The sequence below is a fragment of the Miscanthus floridulus genome, unplaced genomic scaffold (genome assembly GCF_019320115.1).
Source record: "Miscanthus floridulus cultivar M001 unplaced genomic scaffold, ASM1932011v1 fs_772_2_3, whole genome shotgun sequence".
Taxonomy (NCBI): domain Eukaryota; kingdom Viridiplantae; phylum Streptophyta; class Magnoliopsida; order Poales; family Poaceae; genus Miscanthus; species Miscanthus floridulus.
In genome coordinates this window covers 14,389-30,593 of record NW_027097246.1, presented here as the reverse complement: position 1 = coordinate 30,593, position 16,205 = coordinate 14,389, and the positions used below count along the sequence as shown (strand labels likewise).

General features: G+C 45.0%; 1 protein-coding gene, 1 long non-coding RNA gene and 1 pseudogene across 2 annotated transcripts; 2 read left to right on the top strand and 1 right to left on the bottom strand.

The window, feature by feature from the left end:
* The first annotated feature begins 8,035 nt into the window (after nt 1-8,035).
* On the top strand, nt 8,036-8,615 carry LOC136533021 (uncharacterized). Its single transcript, XR_010778362.1, has 3 exons — nt 8,036-8,134; nt 8,216-8,364; nt 8,453-8,615. It is a non-coding gene; the product is annotated as an uncharacterized lncRNA (long non-coding RNA).
* A 21-nt stretch (nt 8,616-8,636) lies between these two features.
* Nucleotides 8,637-10,808, top strand: LOC136533020 (uncharacterized; annotated as a pseudogene).
* Nucleotides 10,809-12,379: 1,571 nt separating this feature from the next.
* LOC136533019 (uncharacterized) lies at nt 12,380-14,406 on the bottom strand. Its single transcript, XM_066525591.1, has 2 exons — nt 14,288-14,406; nt 12,380-12,744 (listed from the first exon to the last, which is right to left on the bottom strand). The coding sequence occupies exons 1-2, from the start codon at nt 14,382-14,384 to the stop codon at nt 12,380-12,382; spliced, it is 462 nt and encodes a 153-aa protein (XP_066381688.1). The 5' UTR covers nt 14,385-14,406.
* Between the last annotated feature and the right edge of the window lie 1,799 nt (nt 14,407-16,205).

Here is a 16,205-nt window from a genome sequence, read left to right as displayed (position 1 = left end):
CACGACCATGAACTTGGCGAGAGCTGGTCGGCCAAGGATGGCATGGTACGCGTGTTGAAGTCAGAAACCAAGAAGTTGGCGTAGTCGACGTGAAAGTGCTTGGCAGTGCCGAACTATACCGATAGTGTGACCTATCCCAGAGGTAGGGACACTTTTCCGGGAATAGTCCCCCAGAATGGAGAGTCCATGGGGGTGAGATCTTCCTTCTTGAGCCCTAGCTCCTCTAGGAACCCGGCGAATAGAATGTTGAGGGCACTCCCACCGTCGATGAGGACCTTCTGAAGCGCACGTCCTTGATGATGGGATCCAGGACGAGCGGGAAACACCTTGGATATGGGATGTTCGACCACTGATCGGCCCTAGAGAAGGTGATCGGGTGCTCCGACCAGTCGAGATACTTGGGATCAGCAACGGGGCCGTCATATGTGGCGACCGAAATGACGCATCGGGCTACAAGCTTCTGCTCCTGCTTGTCTTCAGAGACAGCTCTCCGACCAAAGATGGTGGCGACTGTCTTGGTGGGGTCCTGGTAGGTTGGGCTTTTGTTCTTGCTTCATTCTCCACCTTGACCGTCTTCAGTCTCATCGTCGTCGTCACGCCGTGGCTTCTTTAAAGTTTTGCCATCGAGCGCTATCTTCAGGCCTCTGCACTCTTGCATGGTGTGCTTGGCATCCTTGTGGATAGGGCATGGGCCATCCAGCAGCTTGCTGAAATTAGCATCGTAGGTGCGCTTGGCAGGGGCATTGACGGTGTTGATGGAGTTATCATACTGGCGACGGCAGCCTTGTCTGCCTCTTGAGCTATCCGAGTGGTCGTCACGCCAGGGCTCACGGCCATCTTGACAGCGATCGCAGTCGTCGTGGTGATCTTGATCGTCACGGCGGCGGTCGCGGTCGTCGTAGCGTCTATCTTCACGATGGTCATCATCGTGGTGTTGGTGGTGAGCGGAGCGGGTAGCCCATTCGGCTTCTTTGGCGTCGGAATGTCCGTTTGCTGTTTATATCAGTTCACCAATGGTTGTGGGCCTCTTGCGGTATAGATTGCCACGGAGTTGCTCATGCTGGAGCCCTTTGGTGAAAGTGGCGATGGCCTCGGCGTCACTAATGTTGGGAACGGAATTTCTTATCTTCGAGGAGCGCCTAATGAAGTCACATAGGGACTCCTCGGAGGATTGATGAAGCTTCTCCAAGTTATACTTGGTGTCGGGCTGCTCGCACGTAGCCATGTAATTGTCAATGAAGACTTTCTTGAGGTCATCCCTAGATCGGATGGAATTCTCCCACTGGCTGAGGAGCTAGTTGTTCGTAGACTGGTTGAGCATGACGGGAAGATAGTTCGCCATGATGTCTTTGTCTCCGCCTATGGCTCTCACGGCGATCTCATATAGAGTTAGCCACTGAGTGGGGTTCACCTTTTGTGTCATAGGTGTTAACACCAAGAACCATGAAACCCATAGGACACCGGACGGCTCAGAGCCTTTCCATGAAGGGGCGAAGTCCTGATGCACCGGCAGGAAGTGGCGCTTGACGGGCAGCAAATCCCTCATGTTCGGCGTTGAATTGCCGACGACGCTCCATCTCTGATTCATAGCATGTGGACCTACTATTTTTGATGCGGCCGTGGACATCTACGCTGGCATTGATGTGGTCATGAAGGTCATGAGGGAAAGGTTGATTGACTTCCTGGTTGCGGTAGCCACCCCTACCTCCCTAGGGGCACAGAGGGCAGCCGTCATGGCGTGAATGAGCTTCATAGTTACCTCTGGATCCTCTATAGAGGTAGGGACCTCTAGCCTAAGGCCGGGGGCCCTCGGCGCTGTGGTGCTGGCCTCCTCTATCGCGGTGGGAGCGGCGGCTATGAGCTGACGTGGTGGAATAAGATAGGGCATTGTTCCGAAACTCATTGACTTGGACTTACGCGGCTATGATATGTTCTCGGACCTTCTCGACCTCTGGAGTGTGGGGGAGTTTGTCAAGCTTGTTGAAAGTGACGGCTAGATTGGCGCTTGGAGTCTGGTAGACTGGCTGGTCACCCACCATGTCAAATGTCTCCTCTAGATTATGTTGATGGTGGGGTGGGCCATGACCATCCTCGTCGGCCGGTTGGGCTGCTTCTGCGGTGATGTTGGCGATCGACGTTCTTCGCTAGACGAGCTTCGCGCTCTTCAGCGGTTTTGCCGTCCTTGGTGATGTTGTTGTGGCTGATGTGGAAAATCATGCCTCTGAACCCCAGAGGGAAAGTAGGGTAGCTTGATACGGTCTTGGTTGAGCCCTTAGAATAATCATCGAGGCTCTCGTTCAGAGCGTTGTGGAGAGATTCGGTCGAAAGAGAGGGATCATCCGAGAGCTGTCGAATAGCCACCATGTGGACCATGGGCGCAGGCGTACTAGAGTCAGTCGGGTCGATCACGTAGAGGTCAGTGACGTGGTCACGCTCGACGTGGTCGACAAAGAGGTGGTGGATGGCGTTCTGGTACGTAGATCCCGCACCCTCCAGCATAAAGGGATAAGGCTTCGACGGGTCCTCTGTCGGGGCCTCGTAGTCAGCCAAACATAGGCTGGTAGCGGGAAGTGGTCGACGCCGCGCCGTGCGCCCCTCTAGAGCGGCCATGATCACCATATCAGAATCCGGCCGCCTTGAATGTTGTGGCCGAGCAGGTCGGTCGATTGCAGTGGCTTGGTGATCTTGGAGTACGGGAAATTCGTCGCTCGCTCTAGATTGATCTAAGACTGAATCCATGAGGAGGTGACATTTCGCTAAGCGGTCTGTGACCCGATCGATGGATGTGATCAAATCATCATTGCTGATAGATCTCCTAACCCAGCGGCGAGGCACCGTGATCGGAGATGTCGTTGCAGGTGATGGCGCGATCGGCACAGGGTGATCCTGCACCGCCTCCATGATCTCGTCACCGTAGAGGCCGATGACCCAGGTCATGGATCCGACTGTGAATATCTGGCCTAGCTCGGGAAGGGCCATGGAGCTCAGGAAGATGACCATCTGGTTAGCCATGAATTCAGCACACACACACCCTACCTGGCGCGCCACTGTCGATGAAATCTGGTTGGCAGTCTACCGAGGGGTATGCCCATGATAGTAGATGAATCGGTGGAGGTGCGCGTGAAGGAACCGGATGGTGACACAGAACGCAAGAGACAACGATTAGGCAGGTTCAAGCCGTCGACTTGGCGTAATACTGTACGTCCTGTGTCTTTCGATGGGTTGTATTACATATGATCAGATAAAAACGAGGGGGTCCCTACCCGCCTTATATAGCCCGGGGGTAGGGTTACAGGTCGGTTGTTTCTATCCTGATCGGTTTACCAGATAGGAAGTTACAGATATTACGGGATCTAGCATATCCGAGCAGGTTTCCTAGATCACCGAGGATCTTCACGTAGTCTTGTGAGGCACGCCGACCTACGCCGCGCTTCGCACGACGTCGTCTTGTAAGCTGGGCCTCCAACAGTGGCGCGGCCCATGCGCGGTCTTGTGGGCTGGGGCAGCCCTGTGGATATCGAGGGTCATCTCCACAGGGTAATCACGTAGACATGCAAAATTAAGTGTATAAAGTTGCATACAAAATTGTATGGTAATCAAATATATCAAGTACAAAGTTATAAAATAAAAAAGATTTACTTTATAATCACACATGCATCAATCTAATCTAGAAAAAAAATTATATCTAAAACCTTCCTTATTTATCCTATTTTATAATAAAATTAAAATTAAATAAATATGCATTTCATCTATTACCACCGATCTTGGAGGGGATGTCTAGGAGGTAATAGGTGATCATGACCATCCGGTCCAAATAAATAAACGGCTCATAGTCATTTGGGGTACCGCAACAAAGCCTTTTGGGTAATGATTTGCCATTGTGAAGACCCAAGGTGCATTTTATAAGGCAGGATGAAAAATCAAGTGTTGGAATGTACCGTTTCAGAAGGTATTGACAGATTTTGATCTGGGTGGCCGAAACGATCGCAATGTCGACCAAAGAATGCTAGGGAGGAGAGAGACAATGGCAGGGGAAGGGGAAGGGGAAGGAATAGGGAGGAGAGAGACAATGGCAGGGGAAGGGGAAGGGGAAGGAAAAGAGCCCGGGACACGGATGCTATCTCTCCTATAATTGAAAACTTGAGACTCATCACGGAGGCTTCAATGCTTCCGTCAGTATAAAAGGAAACAAACGCCGTCTGTATCGACGAAAAAAAGAAAACAAAAATTCCCTTCCGCGCGAGCACGCCCGACGCCCGCCCATCCGTCATCGACGAAAAAAAAGGAAGCCCGACGCCCGCCCGTCAGTCACGGCAACCAGCAACGGCGATTCCGCGACGTGCCCGTGCTAGCAGTCCACGACGGAGGACAACCGGGATCCTGATCACGGCAACCAGCAACGGTGATTCCACGACGTACAATCAGCGGCGGCGACACGTCCCTCCATCGTGATCTACATCGAGTGCCGTCCGCGACATCAACTCCGAAAGCTCCACGGAGATCATGCGCGTGGCCAGTGCCCCCACCTCCACGGACAAAGCCTGAGACTTCACGCACTTGAAGGTTTGCCTTGCCTTCCTTTTTTTTATTTCCATCCACGATGGAGGACGACCGGGATCCTGATCACGGCAACCAGCAACGGCGATTCCGCGACGTACGATCAGCGGCGGCGACACGTCCCTCCATCGTCATCTACATCGAGTGCCATCCGCGACGTCGACTCCGAAAGCTCCACGGAGATCATGCGCGTGGCCAGTGCCCCCACCTCCACGGACAAAGCCTGAGACCTCACGCACTTGAAGGTTTGCCTTGCCTTCCTTTTTTTATTTCCATCCACGACGGAGGACGGCCGGGATCCTGATCACGACAACCAGCAAAGGCGATTCCGCGACGTACGATCAGCGGTGGCGACACATCCCTCCATCGTGATCTACATCGAGTGTCGTCCGCGACGTCGACTCCGAAAGCTCCACGGAGATCATGCGTGTGGCCAGTGCCCCCACCTCCACGGACAAAGCCTGAGACCTCACTCACTTAATGGTTTGCCTTGCCTTCCTTTTTTATTTCCGTGAAGGCTAGGGTTTATTTGAATGCCTGCATGCCTGGGCTTTGGTTTGCCTTGCCTTTCTTCAAATCTAGAGCCAGTGACAATGAATTGATTAATGCTTTGCGTGAACTTTGGCACTACATAGTTTCAAAGCTTAAAACTTGATGCACCTGTGAAGCCAAGCCATTGTGAAAACATGATTCTGTTTCATGGGTGTACACTGGGAAGCTAAAGCTATAGCGCCAATATGTTTATCTGCACTATCATGTCATCTCATGACTATTGTGTTTGTTTGGTGTGACTGAGCCTCCCAAATCTAATGAATCATAACATCGAATGATTGCTATACCTATATGTGACATTTTATCCTTAACATTGTAGCTTCTGGTTGACAACACCTAATCCTGCTTGTCGCCAGAGGTTGTACCTAATCCTGCTTGTCTCCAGGTTCTGGATGCTCGGTGGTGATTGGTTTCGCTGCTAAAACGACCTGGAGATCACCTGTACTACACGCCTGGGTACACCATCGTAGCTACCACGCATAAGAGTTCAAGGTAATTCTGTGTCCATGTTAATGTTAATTTAAGCGGAGATAATAATAATTGTGTACATAGGGAAGAGGCGATGTCTACGCCGGGAGATCCACGCGACGGTCAGAGCAAAATGTCTACGCCGAGAGATACGCGCGGAGCGCAAAGCCAAATGATTACGCCGACATATACACGCGAACCACTAAGTGATATCACCAACGTCAGCCAAATGATTACGCCGACATATACACGCGAACCACTAGGTGATATCACCAATGTCATAGGTATGCTTAAAATATTTTCGTATGCAAACCTTTTCATATTTTTCACTATTTACTGGAAGGACGTTTTCATATTTTTAGATGAGGAATCGTGGAGGAGGGAGCAAAGGAATATGCAGCAACGGAAACGTCGAGCTGATATGTCCATGGAACAAAGGGACGAGATCAATCGGAAACACGCACCCAGCTCCAGCGCAGGCACCAAACTCACGGCCACCATCCCTAATGGGCTCTCTTCTATTGGGCCTCTCGGCCTTTGTTGAAGCGCTCGCGATCATCGCATCTTAAAAGACCTCCGCCCAGAGTCCTCGCCTGCCCTAGCCGCGGCCACAACAACGGTGCGCCTCGCCGCCATACGCGCCACCATTACCTCCCGACCCGTCGCGCACACGAGCCCTGCCCACCGCCAGCAGCGAACAGCGCGCCGCCGGCCTAGAGTCCTCGCACGTATGACATCGAGGAAGCCGCGAACAGCACGACGATGACCTTGACTTCTTGGCTGGCGGCGACCATCAACTCTACAAAAAAGTCCTTGACGACCGCAGCCGCGCCCTACTCGCCACGGTCCACGCATGTGCCAATAAGCAAGGTATGGTCCCCACTCTCTCGCCTTCCTGCTGTGCAAAACGGAGGTCCTGAACCTTGATTAATGGTATTGTATGCTGATCGTCATATTCTTTTAGAGTCACAGGCACGAGAAAATGGAGCATGATCGTGACTTAGTTGACAAACCAGTGGAGGAGCCTGAGGTAGTTGTTAGTCCAAACTTGTTCACACGTGAGGTAGCACCCGAAGAACCAACATCTATGCCAATCGACTCAGGTGAATTCCATATGTAATCTTTGAACCTGTAGGTTCAATCAATGCTATGATTATTACTTTAATTTTGCATCATAAAATAAACTATGTTTGATTACTATTTTTTAGTCAACGTGTACTATATTTCATTGTATTTAAACTATGTGTGATTACTACTTTTAGTCTGCATACAGTATAATATTTCATTTTTACTCATCTTTCAGAATCATAAATTTGGTTTCCAATATTAAATTAATTTATGCTTTGCTCATCTGGATACAGAAGATACTAAAAAAGATATAGAGACTGAGGCAACAACCGAACCTGTTGGGAATTATCAGATATCTGCAGAGGAGGAATTGCAATCAGACTCTAACCAAAAAGTGGATACACAAGGTGAAATAGATGGATACACAGAATATTTCATCAGCGTAGACTATATTAGTCAGCTTAGACTATCTTTCATTATTAATCATATTCCAAAATCATAAATTTGGTTTCCAAAATTAAAATAATTTATGATTTGCTCTGCGGGATACAGAAGAAACTAAAAAAGATATATAGACTGAGGCAAGAACCGAACCTGTTGGCAATTATCAGATAGTTAAAGAGGAGGAATTGCGATCAGCCTCTAACCAAGAAATGGATACACCAGGTGAAATAGATGGATACAGACTATTTCAATGCTCTTTACACCACAGTTATCCACAGTTACAATAATCATTGTTTAATTATTCTTTGCTCATCTGGATACAGAAGACATTTAAAAGTTTATAGAGAGTGATGCAAGAATCGAGGCCTCTACCCAACAAATGCAAAACAAAGACGATGCTGATATAATTACTCTCGCTCGTAATTGTGAAGATGATGTTTTGGAGACTAAAACCATAGTGGACACTGATGAGTCCATAGAGCCCACGGATTGGCTACATAGAAATGATAATTATGTTCCAGGAAGTAGAGGGCCATGTACGATCCACACTGATCCATTGCCTACTTCCGGTGAGTAAGATTAGCACAACAACCTCATGCAATTTTTTAATAAAATATATATAAGGCATTTATTTATAGCTATGTTACTGTACTTATTTTCAAAATATTTGCAGAAGTACACCTACCAGAGCGGGGCTATACTGATGAAGATGTCGAAACCAAAGACGGATACAAGAAGCGGAAGCGTGCACACGACGATGACGTACGTAACAATCTCTCAAGCAACTCAAATATCCTCTCATATTTTCTACCCATATGGCCCATTGCATACTAAATGTAAAGAATGACGTATAAAACTGATATTATATATTGCATATGCAGATCATTATAAAGGATGGAAATGAAGTACAGTACAAAGATAATGATGTACAAACGCCACGGCTAGCAAGCCAATAAAAATCCAATACATGTTCTCAGTGAGATGATGGTGTTGCCTCAGTATAATAAGCCAAAGAAAGCAAACAATGTACAAGTCATGCCTCAAGGTGATCCACCATCAATTTAAACCTATATGTCTTTAAATTTGGGAATTAATTAATTATTAATAAAAAATAATACCTCTCTAGATTATGCGTGTACGCAACAAGATGTTGAGGTAATTGAATATATGAAAGGAAAAAGTAAAAAGCATCTGCTTGTCAGAATCGATGATTGTTGGGGAGCAAGAGATGACATGGATTGTCTTTTTCTTGGGAATGAGCAAGTCAATGGCGCGGTAAGCATGTTTAACACTTGCTTCAGCATTAACTAATGTCCATGGGAAATATCTGCCAATCTTGAAATGACAAAATAAAAACTTGTAGGTCATGAGTCTTCATATCCAATTGATGCGGCACGGAGAACACCTACTACATAGAGAAGGTGGAGATGTTTACTTGGAGAATACGTGGTTCTCTCAATTACTACAACAAGAGGGAGAGGAAGATGAGATGAAAAAGAGCTGGATAAAAGAGGACATGGTTGAAACAAGGGTACAAAATTATTTAAATGCTGATATGGTAAGATTTCACATATGCTAATTTTATACCCTTTCAAATGTAAGGAAATAGTTTAGATAAATGTCCATTACTGCAGGTCTTCCTTCCTATCAACATTACAAATTTTCACTGGTACCTAGCGGTCGTGAATGCAAATGAAGGTGAAATACATGTTTTGGATTCCTTCGGACAAAATATGACAGATTGGAAAGATCTCAGATATACGGTATGGCTTAACAATTGATATACAAACTTCTTTAAAATTCTTCATTATCTCTTTCTTAGTTAACCTTGGTGTTTTGGTCATTCTAGTTAATAGGAATGGAAAGACTAATAAAGCATGCACTGAAATCTAAACTACTAAACCAAACTAAATGGCTACATGGTATCGAAGTGTCATCTTGGGAGATTAAACATAAGATTACCGAACAAATGCAAAAAGATGGGTAAACTATCTTTCCATTTCGTGTATATACAATTGCACAACCAATAACAGTATCTCTAAAACTCATATTTTATTCATTTTTTTGGAATATATGCTCAGTTGTAGTTGTGGATTATGGCTGATTAATTATATGGAATATTGGACTGGAACTGCTTTATCTGACCATGTCACCTAGGTAATTCTATAAGAGTTTATTTCTAAACATAATCATTTCTTTTGGATTGGTTAATATATATCAGAACTTGCTCAAATTTTTAGGAAGATATAAGTAACTTCAGATTCAAACTACCCGCGATCTTGTATAACTCCCCGTTAAATGAAGCAAGAGGGTTACCGGATCATGGGCAACAGTTAGAGACCCACAATGAGCTAGATGGTGATGTCACAGAGCTCGATGAGCTGGATATAATAATGTCGGGTGAAATTAAGTTGACACATGCAATAAAGTAGAAAAGTAGGGAACAAATATTGGCCGCAATATGCACAAACATCCAATTCATCGCCAACGACAAAACTTTACTTCAGTAAGTCATTCTATAGTAAACTATTTTGTTCTAATTTAGATATTTCAGTTATCCGTTCTAGAATTCATACAAAAAGTAATTTGTGGATTAACCTTGTTTTATAGCAAAGAGTGGGTACGAAGTACACGACCGTGCCTAATTTCTTTGAATCTTGTCAAGATTAAAAATATTTTAGATGAGAATCTAGAGATGGATCATGAATGCTTAAATATGGCTATTCGGATGGCTGCGTGCAACCAACATATGGTTGGTAAGAAATAAAAATTCCACTTCATGGACCTCAAGTTTGCTGTAAGTTGATATATAAATTTATTGTTTATCAAAGACTTACAATAATTGTATAATTAATTAAAATATATTTTTGCACAATCCTCATGAAATAACTGGGTTTGGACGAGATCCACGATGTTGTGGCAGAATTGACAACGAATACCGCGGGAAATTGAGAAAAGTACTTGAGTGTTGGCCGGACATGGATTACAAAATTAAAGATTGTAACCATGTAAGTTATGTTATGTGTACTACTGTACAAAATTAATTTATTTTGTTTAGCACTTATATTCTCTATGTTTGTTTTTAGATTCTACTACCATATTATCAAAGCGGACTGTACATTTTATTCATAATGGACATGGAAAACAAAACCGTGCACATTATGGACCCCCTTCAAGATGGTCCATGTTTCAAGGGTTATGATCAAACAATGGCTTATATACCTACGTTCCACACAATGGCTAGAATGTTCAGTCTCGCCATGGGGCTATCAAATTCTAAGTGGAACGGCAATATTTATGACTGGAAGAAAGAATACTCTACATGTGTAACAAATGTTACACATAATAAATACTGGTAACCAGTTGTAATATATTTCACCTGTTATATCACAAAAAAATTTATTTCATTTATTTACATCAAATAAACAACTGATCTTGTCCAGGAAACTGGGAGGCTTTCTTGTATACAATTTCATGAAGTTCTGGGACGGCTAAAGATTGCCACCGATCAACAATGTAAGCATATATAGTCTTTAGCTATATATTGTACACTACATAGAAAAACAGTAACTTATTGTTAATCTATATACCATGCACATCTCTCAACTTCACTGAGGATGGAATTCTTGGCAGACGTTTTGGCGAGTCGTGCAAACGAATGTTCCGACAACATCCCTGAATATCTTCAAGAGATGATTAAGGAGTTAGGCAAAATGTAACTTAGATGGTCATAATATTAGAAAATTATACGTAGACTCAAGTACAATTGTTTTTACATTAGACTATGCAAAAATAATTTTATTGTTTTAAGAGACATTCTTAAGAAAAATCCATAGCGTTAGCACGGACATTATACTAGTAACTTAGCAATTCACCTATTTTAAACTATTTCATTGGTTCTCTATTCAATATATATCACTTTCTACGTTCTCAACACCATTAGACCTAGTTGACGGTAATTTTGTCATAGTTTTACATGGTCTAAACTGTCAACTAAGTGTCATCCTTAGGAGAAAATGAGCATAACATGATCATATTTATACAGTTAACTTGTTTTAACATGTACCTGGACTATTTGAGTATGCAGGCACGATATAGGAAAAAGAAGGGTAAACCCTTGGGGTCGCCCGACCCCCCTAAGACCCGTTTGGCCCTCAATCCAGGTGACAATCCTCCAAACATACTTAGAAATGTTTGCAACCATTGGATGGAAGTTGTGCTTTCTCTAGATTGGGGAGATGACACAGATTGATGAACCCACCAACGAGAAGAATTCAACGTGACAACATCAAAACTCCACTCATACCTCACCATGACAAGTGGGCCTAGATCCTAGACCAAGGAGGGAGGCCCAGGGGCAGTGGACCCCCCCCTATGGTCGGCCAACCACCCTGGTGCACCCACCATGCATGCCTCCATGCAAAGAAATACACCTCCACTCTAAGGCCCCGTTTGACAGGGCTTCACTTCACTAGTGAAGCCATTTTTTTGGCTTCAGCTCCACGAACAGTTCCACCGGTGGAGCTAAAGCGGTTTTGGTAAACCGTTTGGCAAAATGGCTTCCCTGTGAGAGCATGTTTTTAGGGGCCTGGAGGAGGAGCCGGGAGAAGCCACTTTTTTTGGCTCCATCCCACCCCAAATCACTGTGAGAGCATGTTTTTAGGGGCTTCACAAGTGAAGCTATTTTACTTTACCCCGTTTGGTATAAAACGGCTCCAAATGGCTCCCGAAGCCGGTGGAGAAGCCCTGCCAAACGGGGCCTAACTACAACTAAAACACAATGTTATTAACACAAACCTTAAATAATAATAATTTTGCATTTTTAGCATGCTCAACAACTATCACTTGTATTGAGATATTTTTGAAGTGGACCAATTGCAAATGTAGCCAGCAGTGTAATTATTTCATAGGAAGCGAAACTGCAAGTACGTAGTGCAAAAGAAAAGGAAATAAAAACACAAAAATGGATGAACCATGAGCTCATCCATACATCGCTCTTTTGACACAAGACTATACATGATATTTTATTTTATTTATAGGAACATAAAAGTCCATAAATGATGAGATAGACATTCCAAATGCCAGTACATGCACACTACCATACATGGCAATAGCTGGATACAAAGACCTTATACTAATAAGGCACTTCATGCAACGTACAGAACAGTCCATGCACCATGTTTTATACCATATAGACATTATTTGCATCACGAAACCACCATGCAACATTCAAATGTATCATCAACACTTATTGTTGTTGGACATAGAGAAACTTATGTAGTAGTGCTTCTTAGTTTTGGCCACCATGGTGCCCTCCACCACCATATCCGCCTCCATAGCGCCCACCTCCCCCGTACCCGCCACCACTACCATATCCTCCACCATAACCACCACCGTATCCTCCGCCATACCCACCACCGTATCCGTATCCAGGGCCACCGTGTCCATATCCGGGTCCATAACCCCCACCATATCTGGGTCCATAACCTCCACCATAGCCATGGTGGTATCCTCCACCATATCCACCACCATAGCCAGGTTGTCCATATCCACCGCCATACCCACCACCATATCCATATCCTCCATCGTATCCACCTCTCCACTTCTCAGCCTTTAGTCCGGGTGCACCTCCTTGTTTCACGTTCTTCCCCTCAGCTTTTGCATGCAAGAAGAAGCTATTGTCACTATACAATCATTTAACAAGCTAGTGTGGCTCATACTTGAAATTTCCTTTCACAAATATTCCAAACATAACACTAGTAGAGAAACGACTTTTGATCCACTTCGAAATTTAGCTTTAGTCCCGGTATTTTTCGTGCCCGGGACTAGAGAAACCTTTAGTACCGGTTGGTAGCTCTAACCGGGACTAAAGGTCCTGCCCAACGGCTACTGTGGCAGCCTTTTGTTGCAGGAGACCTTTAGTCCCGGTTGGAGCTACCAACCGGGACTAAATGTTAACTTTTACTCCCGGCTGGTCCCTCCAACCGGGAGTAAAAGTCTACTCCCGGTTAGGCTCCGTCCGAGATTAGAAATGAACCTTTAGTCCCGGTTGCTGTCTCCAACCGGGACTAAAGGTCTCCAACCGAACACGGGAGCGACGTTTTGTTCAACCGGGACTAGTACGTAGAGTAGCTGCTACATAGTACGTACTGATAGCTAGCTGATCCCGGCTAGTACGTAGGAACTAGCTAGCTAGTACATTTTGTTCACCGTCAGTACTGACATGTCCGAGACTAGTACGTAGCTGTTCACCATCAGGACATGTCAGTACGTGTCTCAGAGCTAGCTTGCTGCTACGTACGTAGGAAATCAATTAGTCCCGGCTGGTATTACGAGCCGGGACTAAAGATATACTTTTAGTCCCGGCTGGTATTACCAGCCGGGACTAAAGGTCTTTTAGTCCCGGGTGTTTATAGGAGCTTCGATGGGCCGGCCCAGTACGCAATATACTGGAATTGCTGGCCAGTCCCACCTATTAGCACCACCTCGCTTGTTCAGAAAAGTGAAAGCTAACTTAAAAGCTCAGCTCTCGAACCATGCAGCACGAACTTGAACAGGATCTGCTCTATGGGATTGTACCGCTGATCCTTGACTAAAGGTCCTTCGTACTATAGTTTATACAAAATGTTGAACATTATAAACGTACGTATATTCTAGCAGCGTAGAATGCGTATTCAAAAACCAAAACGAATCATCAATTAAAAAAAGAAAAAAAAAGAAAATAGAAATAGAAACAAAAAAAAAGAAAACCTTTAGTTCGGTAGCAGCGTGAAAATAGAAAAAAAAGGAAAATAGAAATAGAAACAAAAAAACCTGGTAGCAGCGTGAAAATAGAAATAGAAACAAAAAAAAGAAAAAAAAACCTTTAGTCCCGGTTGGTATTATCAACCGGGACTAAAGGGTTTAGCCCCGGTTGGTATTACCAACCGGGACTAAAGGTCCACCTTTAGTCCCGGGCGCGAAACCGGGACTAAAGGAGGGGCCCTTTAGTCCCGAATTCGTGCTCCCGGTTCCAAAACCGGGACTAAAGGGGGTTGCGAACCGGGAGTAAAAGTAGTTTCTCTACTAGTGTAAGTTAGCTTTTAGTGTGCTTGTCCGACTGATTAGCGTGTGCTATTATCCTATGCTTTAGAAATGTTTATGTAATTCATACACACACATGCACAGAGAGACTGAGAGCAGAGAGATAGGTACAAACCGTTGGCCTCAGTAAGCTCTCTAGCATATGCCACATCCTGGAAGACAACGAGAGAGGCCAGAACAACACTGAGAAGAACTAAAAGCTTGACCGCCATTTCTAGTTAAACCTCTCGCTGATGAACTGCTAAACTCACATGGGATGCGGAGATGGCATTGCCCTAGCAAGGTATTTATAGAGGCATAAAGCAAGGGTATGCATCTCGTGCATGGACGTATCACGCATCATCACCTATCGTTGATCCGGCCAAAGTTTCAACACTCAATAAGTGAACATGTCCAAGTCGTACAGTTAGCTGTTAGCGGCTCTGCGATTGGACTGAGCAGAGCTCGCACGTCTCGTTTTCGACTTGATTACTATCCCAATGGAGCCGGGCATTGACAATCAAGCAAGCACTATCAGTTTGGGTTTACATACGTGTGGGTCAGGGTGCACACCAAGTTGAAAATTAAGGTCAACTAACCATGCAAGTAGAAGCCATTGTCCCCTATCCGATCGAGCATGATCGATCACAATAAATAAAGCTACCAAGATATGGACCCATTAGAAAAGGACTATACGCCTGATTTATGCAGTGGGTCGTCCAGGTTTATCACTAACAGTTATACACTTCTATAAACAGTTTTAGTTTCTTCTTGTGGTTGCTTAATTTCCTGGGTTCGTTTCCTTTTTGATCAGAGCCTTTGGCTGGGTATGCTGTATCGTGAACACGTGGTTTTCCCTTCTGCTGTGCCGTACGTAAACGCTATACAGTCTTTTGGCAATGGTTAAAAGAGGCCCTAGAATTCTAAAAAATACCTTATCAAAAACGTCAAATCATGGTTCCATGCATAGAGAGGATGCAATGCTGTTGGACGACCATTTGCTGCCAATTGAAGTGGAATTTTTGCATTTTGGTCCCTTTTGAAAATATTTTTTACAAAAAGACCTATGCCAAAACGTTTGTTGAAAATAGACCATTTTTAGGGGTCTTAGAACATGACGCCAAGGTATGAGGGTCGGCGTCGACTGACACGACGCCTAGGTCTTGCCACGTCACGGACGACCCCGGTTGACGGCGACACGGTGGCGCATGGGGTCCGACATGTCGGCGTTGTGTCAGCCAACGCCACAGGCCCAACCTCGGCGCGGTGGGTCTACACGTTGAGCTATTGGCACCATCCGGCGCGCGGCCCAGGCGGCCCAACAACGCTTCGTGGCCCAATAGCTCGGCGCGGGGTCACTTAACGCCGAGCCACCAGACTCGGCGCGGCCCGACTCAACGTCGATGTCTGGACTCTTGAAGCCACGCTGCGGCCCCCTTCTTCTTCCTCCCTCCATTCTAAAAGCGCCGGCTCTGCTCTCTGTTCGTCTCCCCCACGGCCCCCACGAAACCCTAACCCCCAAATGCGACTCTAGGTGCCTAGATCTCGTCTCCCGAAGCTTCCTCGAGGTAATGGTCCCTCTCCTCCTCCAATCTATCCGCGTAGATGTGCTTGCATTGTCTCTAATCATGTGTGTAACACCCTAAAATTAGCTACTTTCTAAAAAGAGTAAAATGATTTCTGTTAATTGTTTTGTGCTCATAAAAACATAGGTAAAAGAAATTTTTCTTTAAATTAAAATCCAACGTAAGGGTAACAACATGTTTGCGCACACATGCCGTTGCATTGATACTTTTGTGACGAGTGGTTTGGAAAATAAATTCAAATCTCAATCTTTAAAATATTGCTTTCAAGTAGTGGTTTAAAAAGAATTTGAAAATTTGCAAAAATAAAAGTTAGATAAGATGCCTTGTTTTTAAAATCTAAAGGCTTGGAAAAGGTTTTAAGACACGTTAGGACGATGCCTCTCTTTTCGGGAATCTTTCCGACCTTTTTCGGGATTAAATTCATATTTTTTGGAGCTTTATCTTTTTCCTCGATCAATGCAAAAGTCT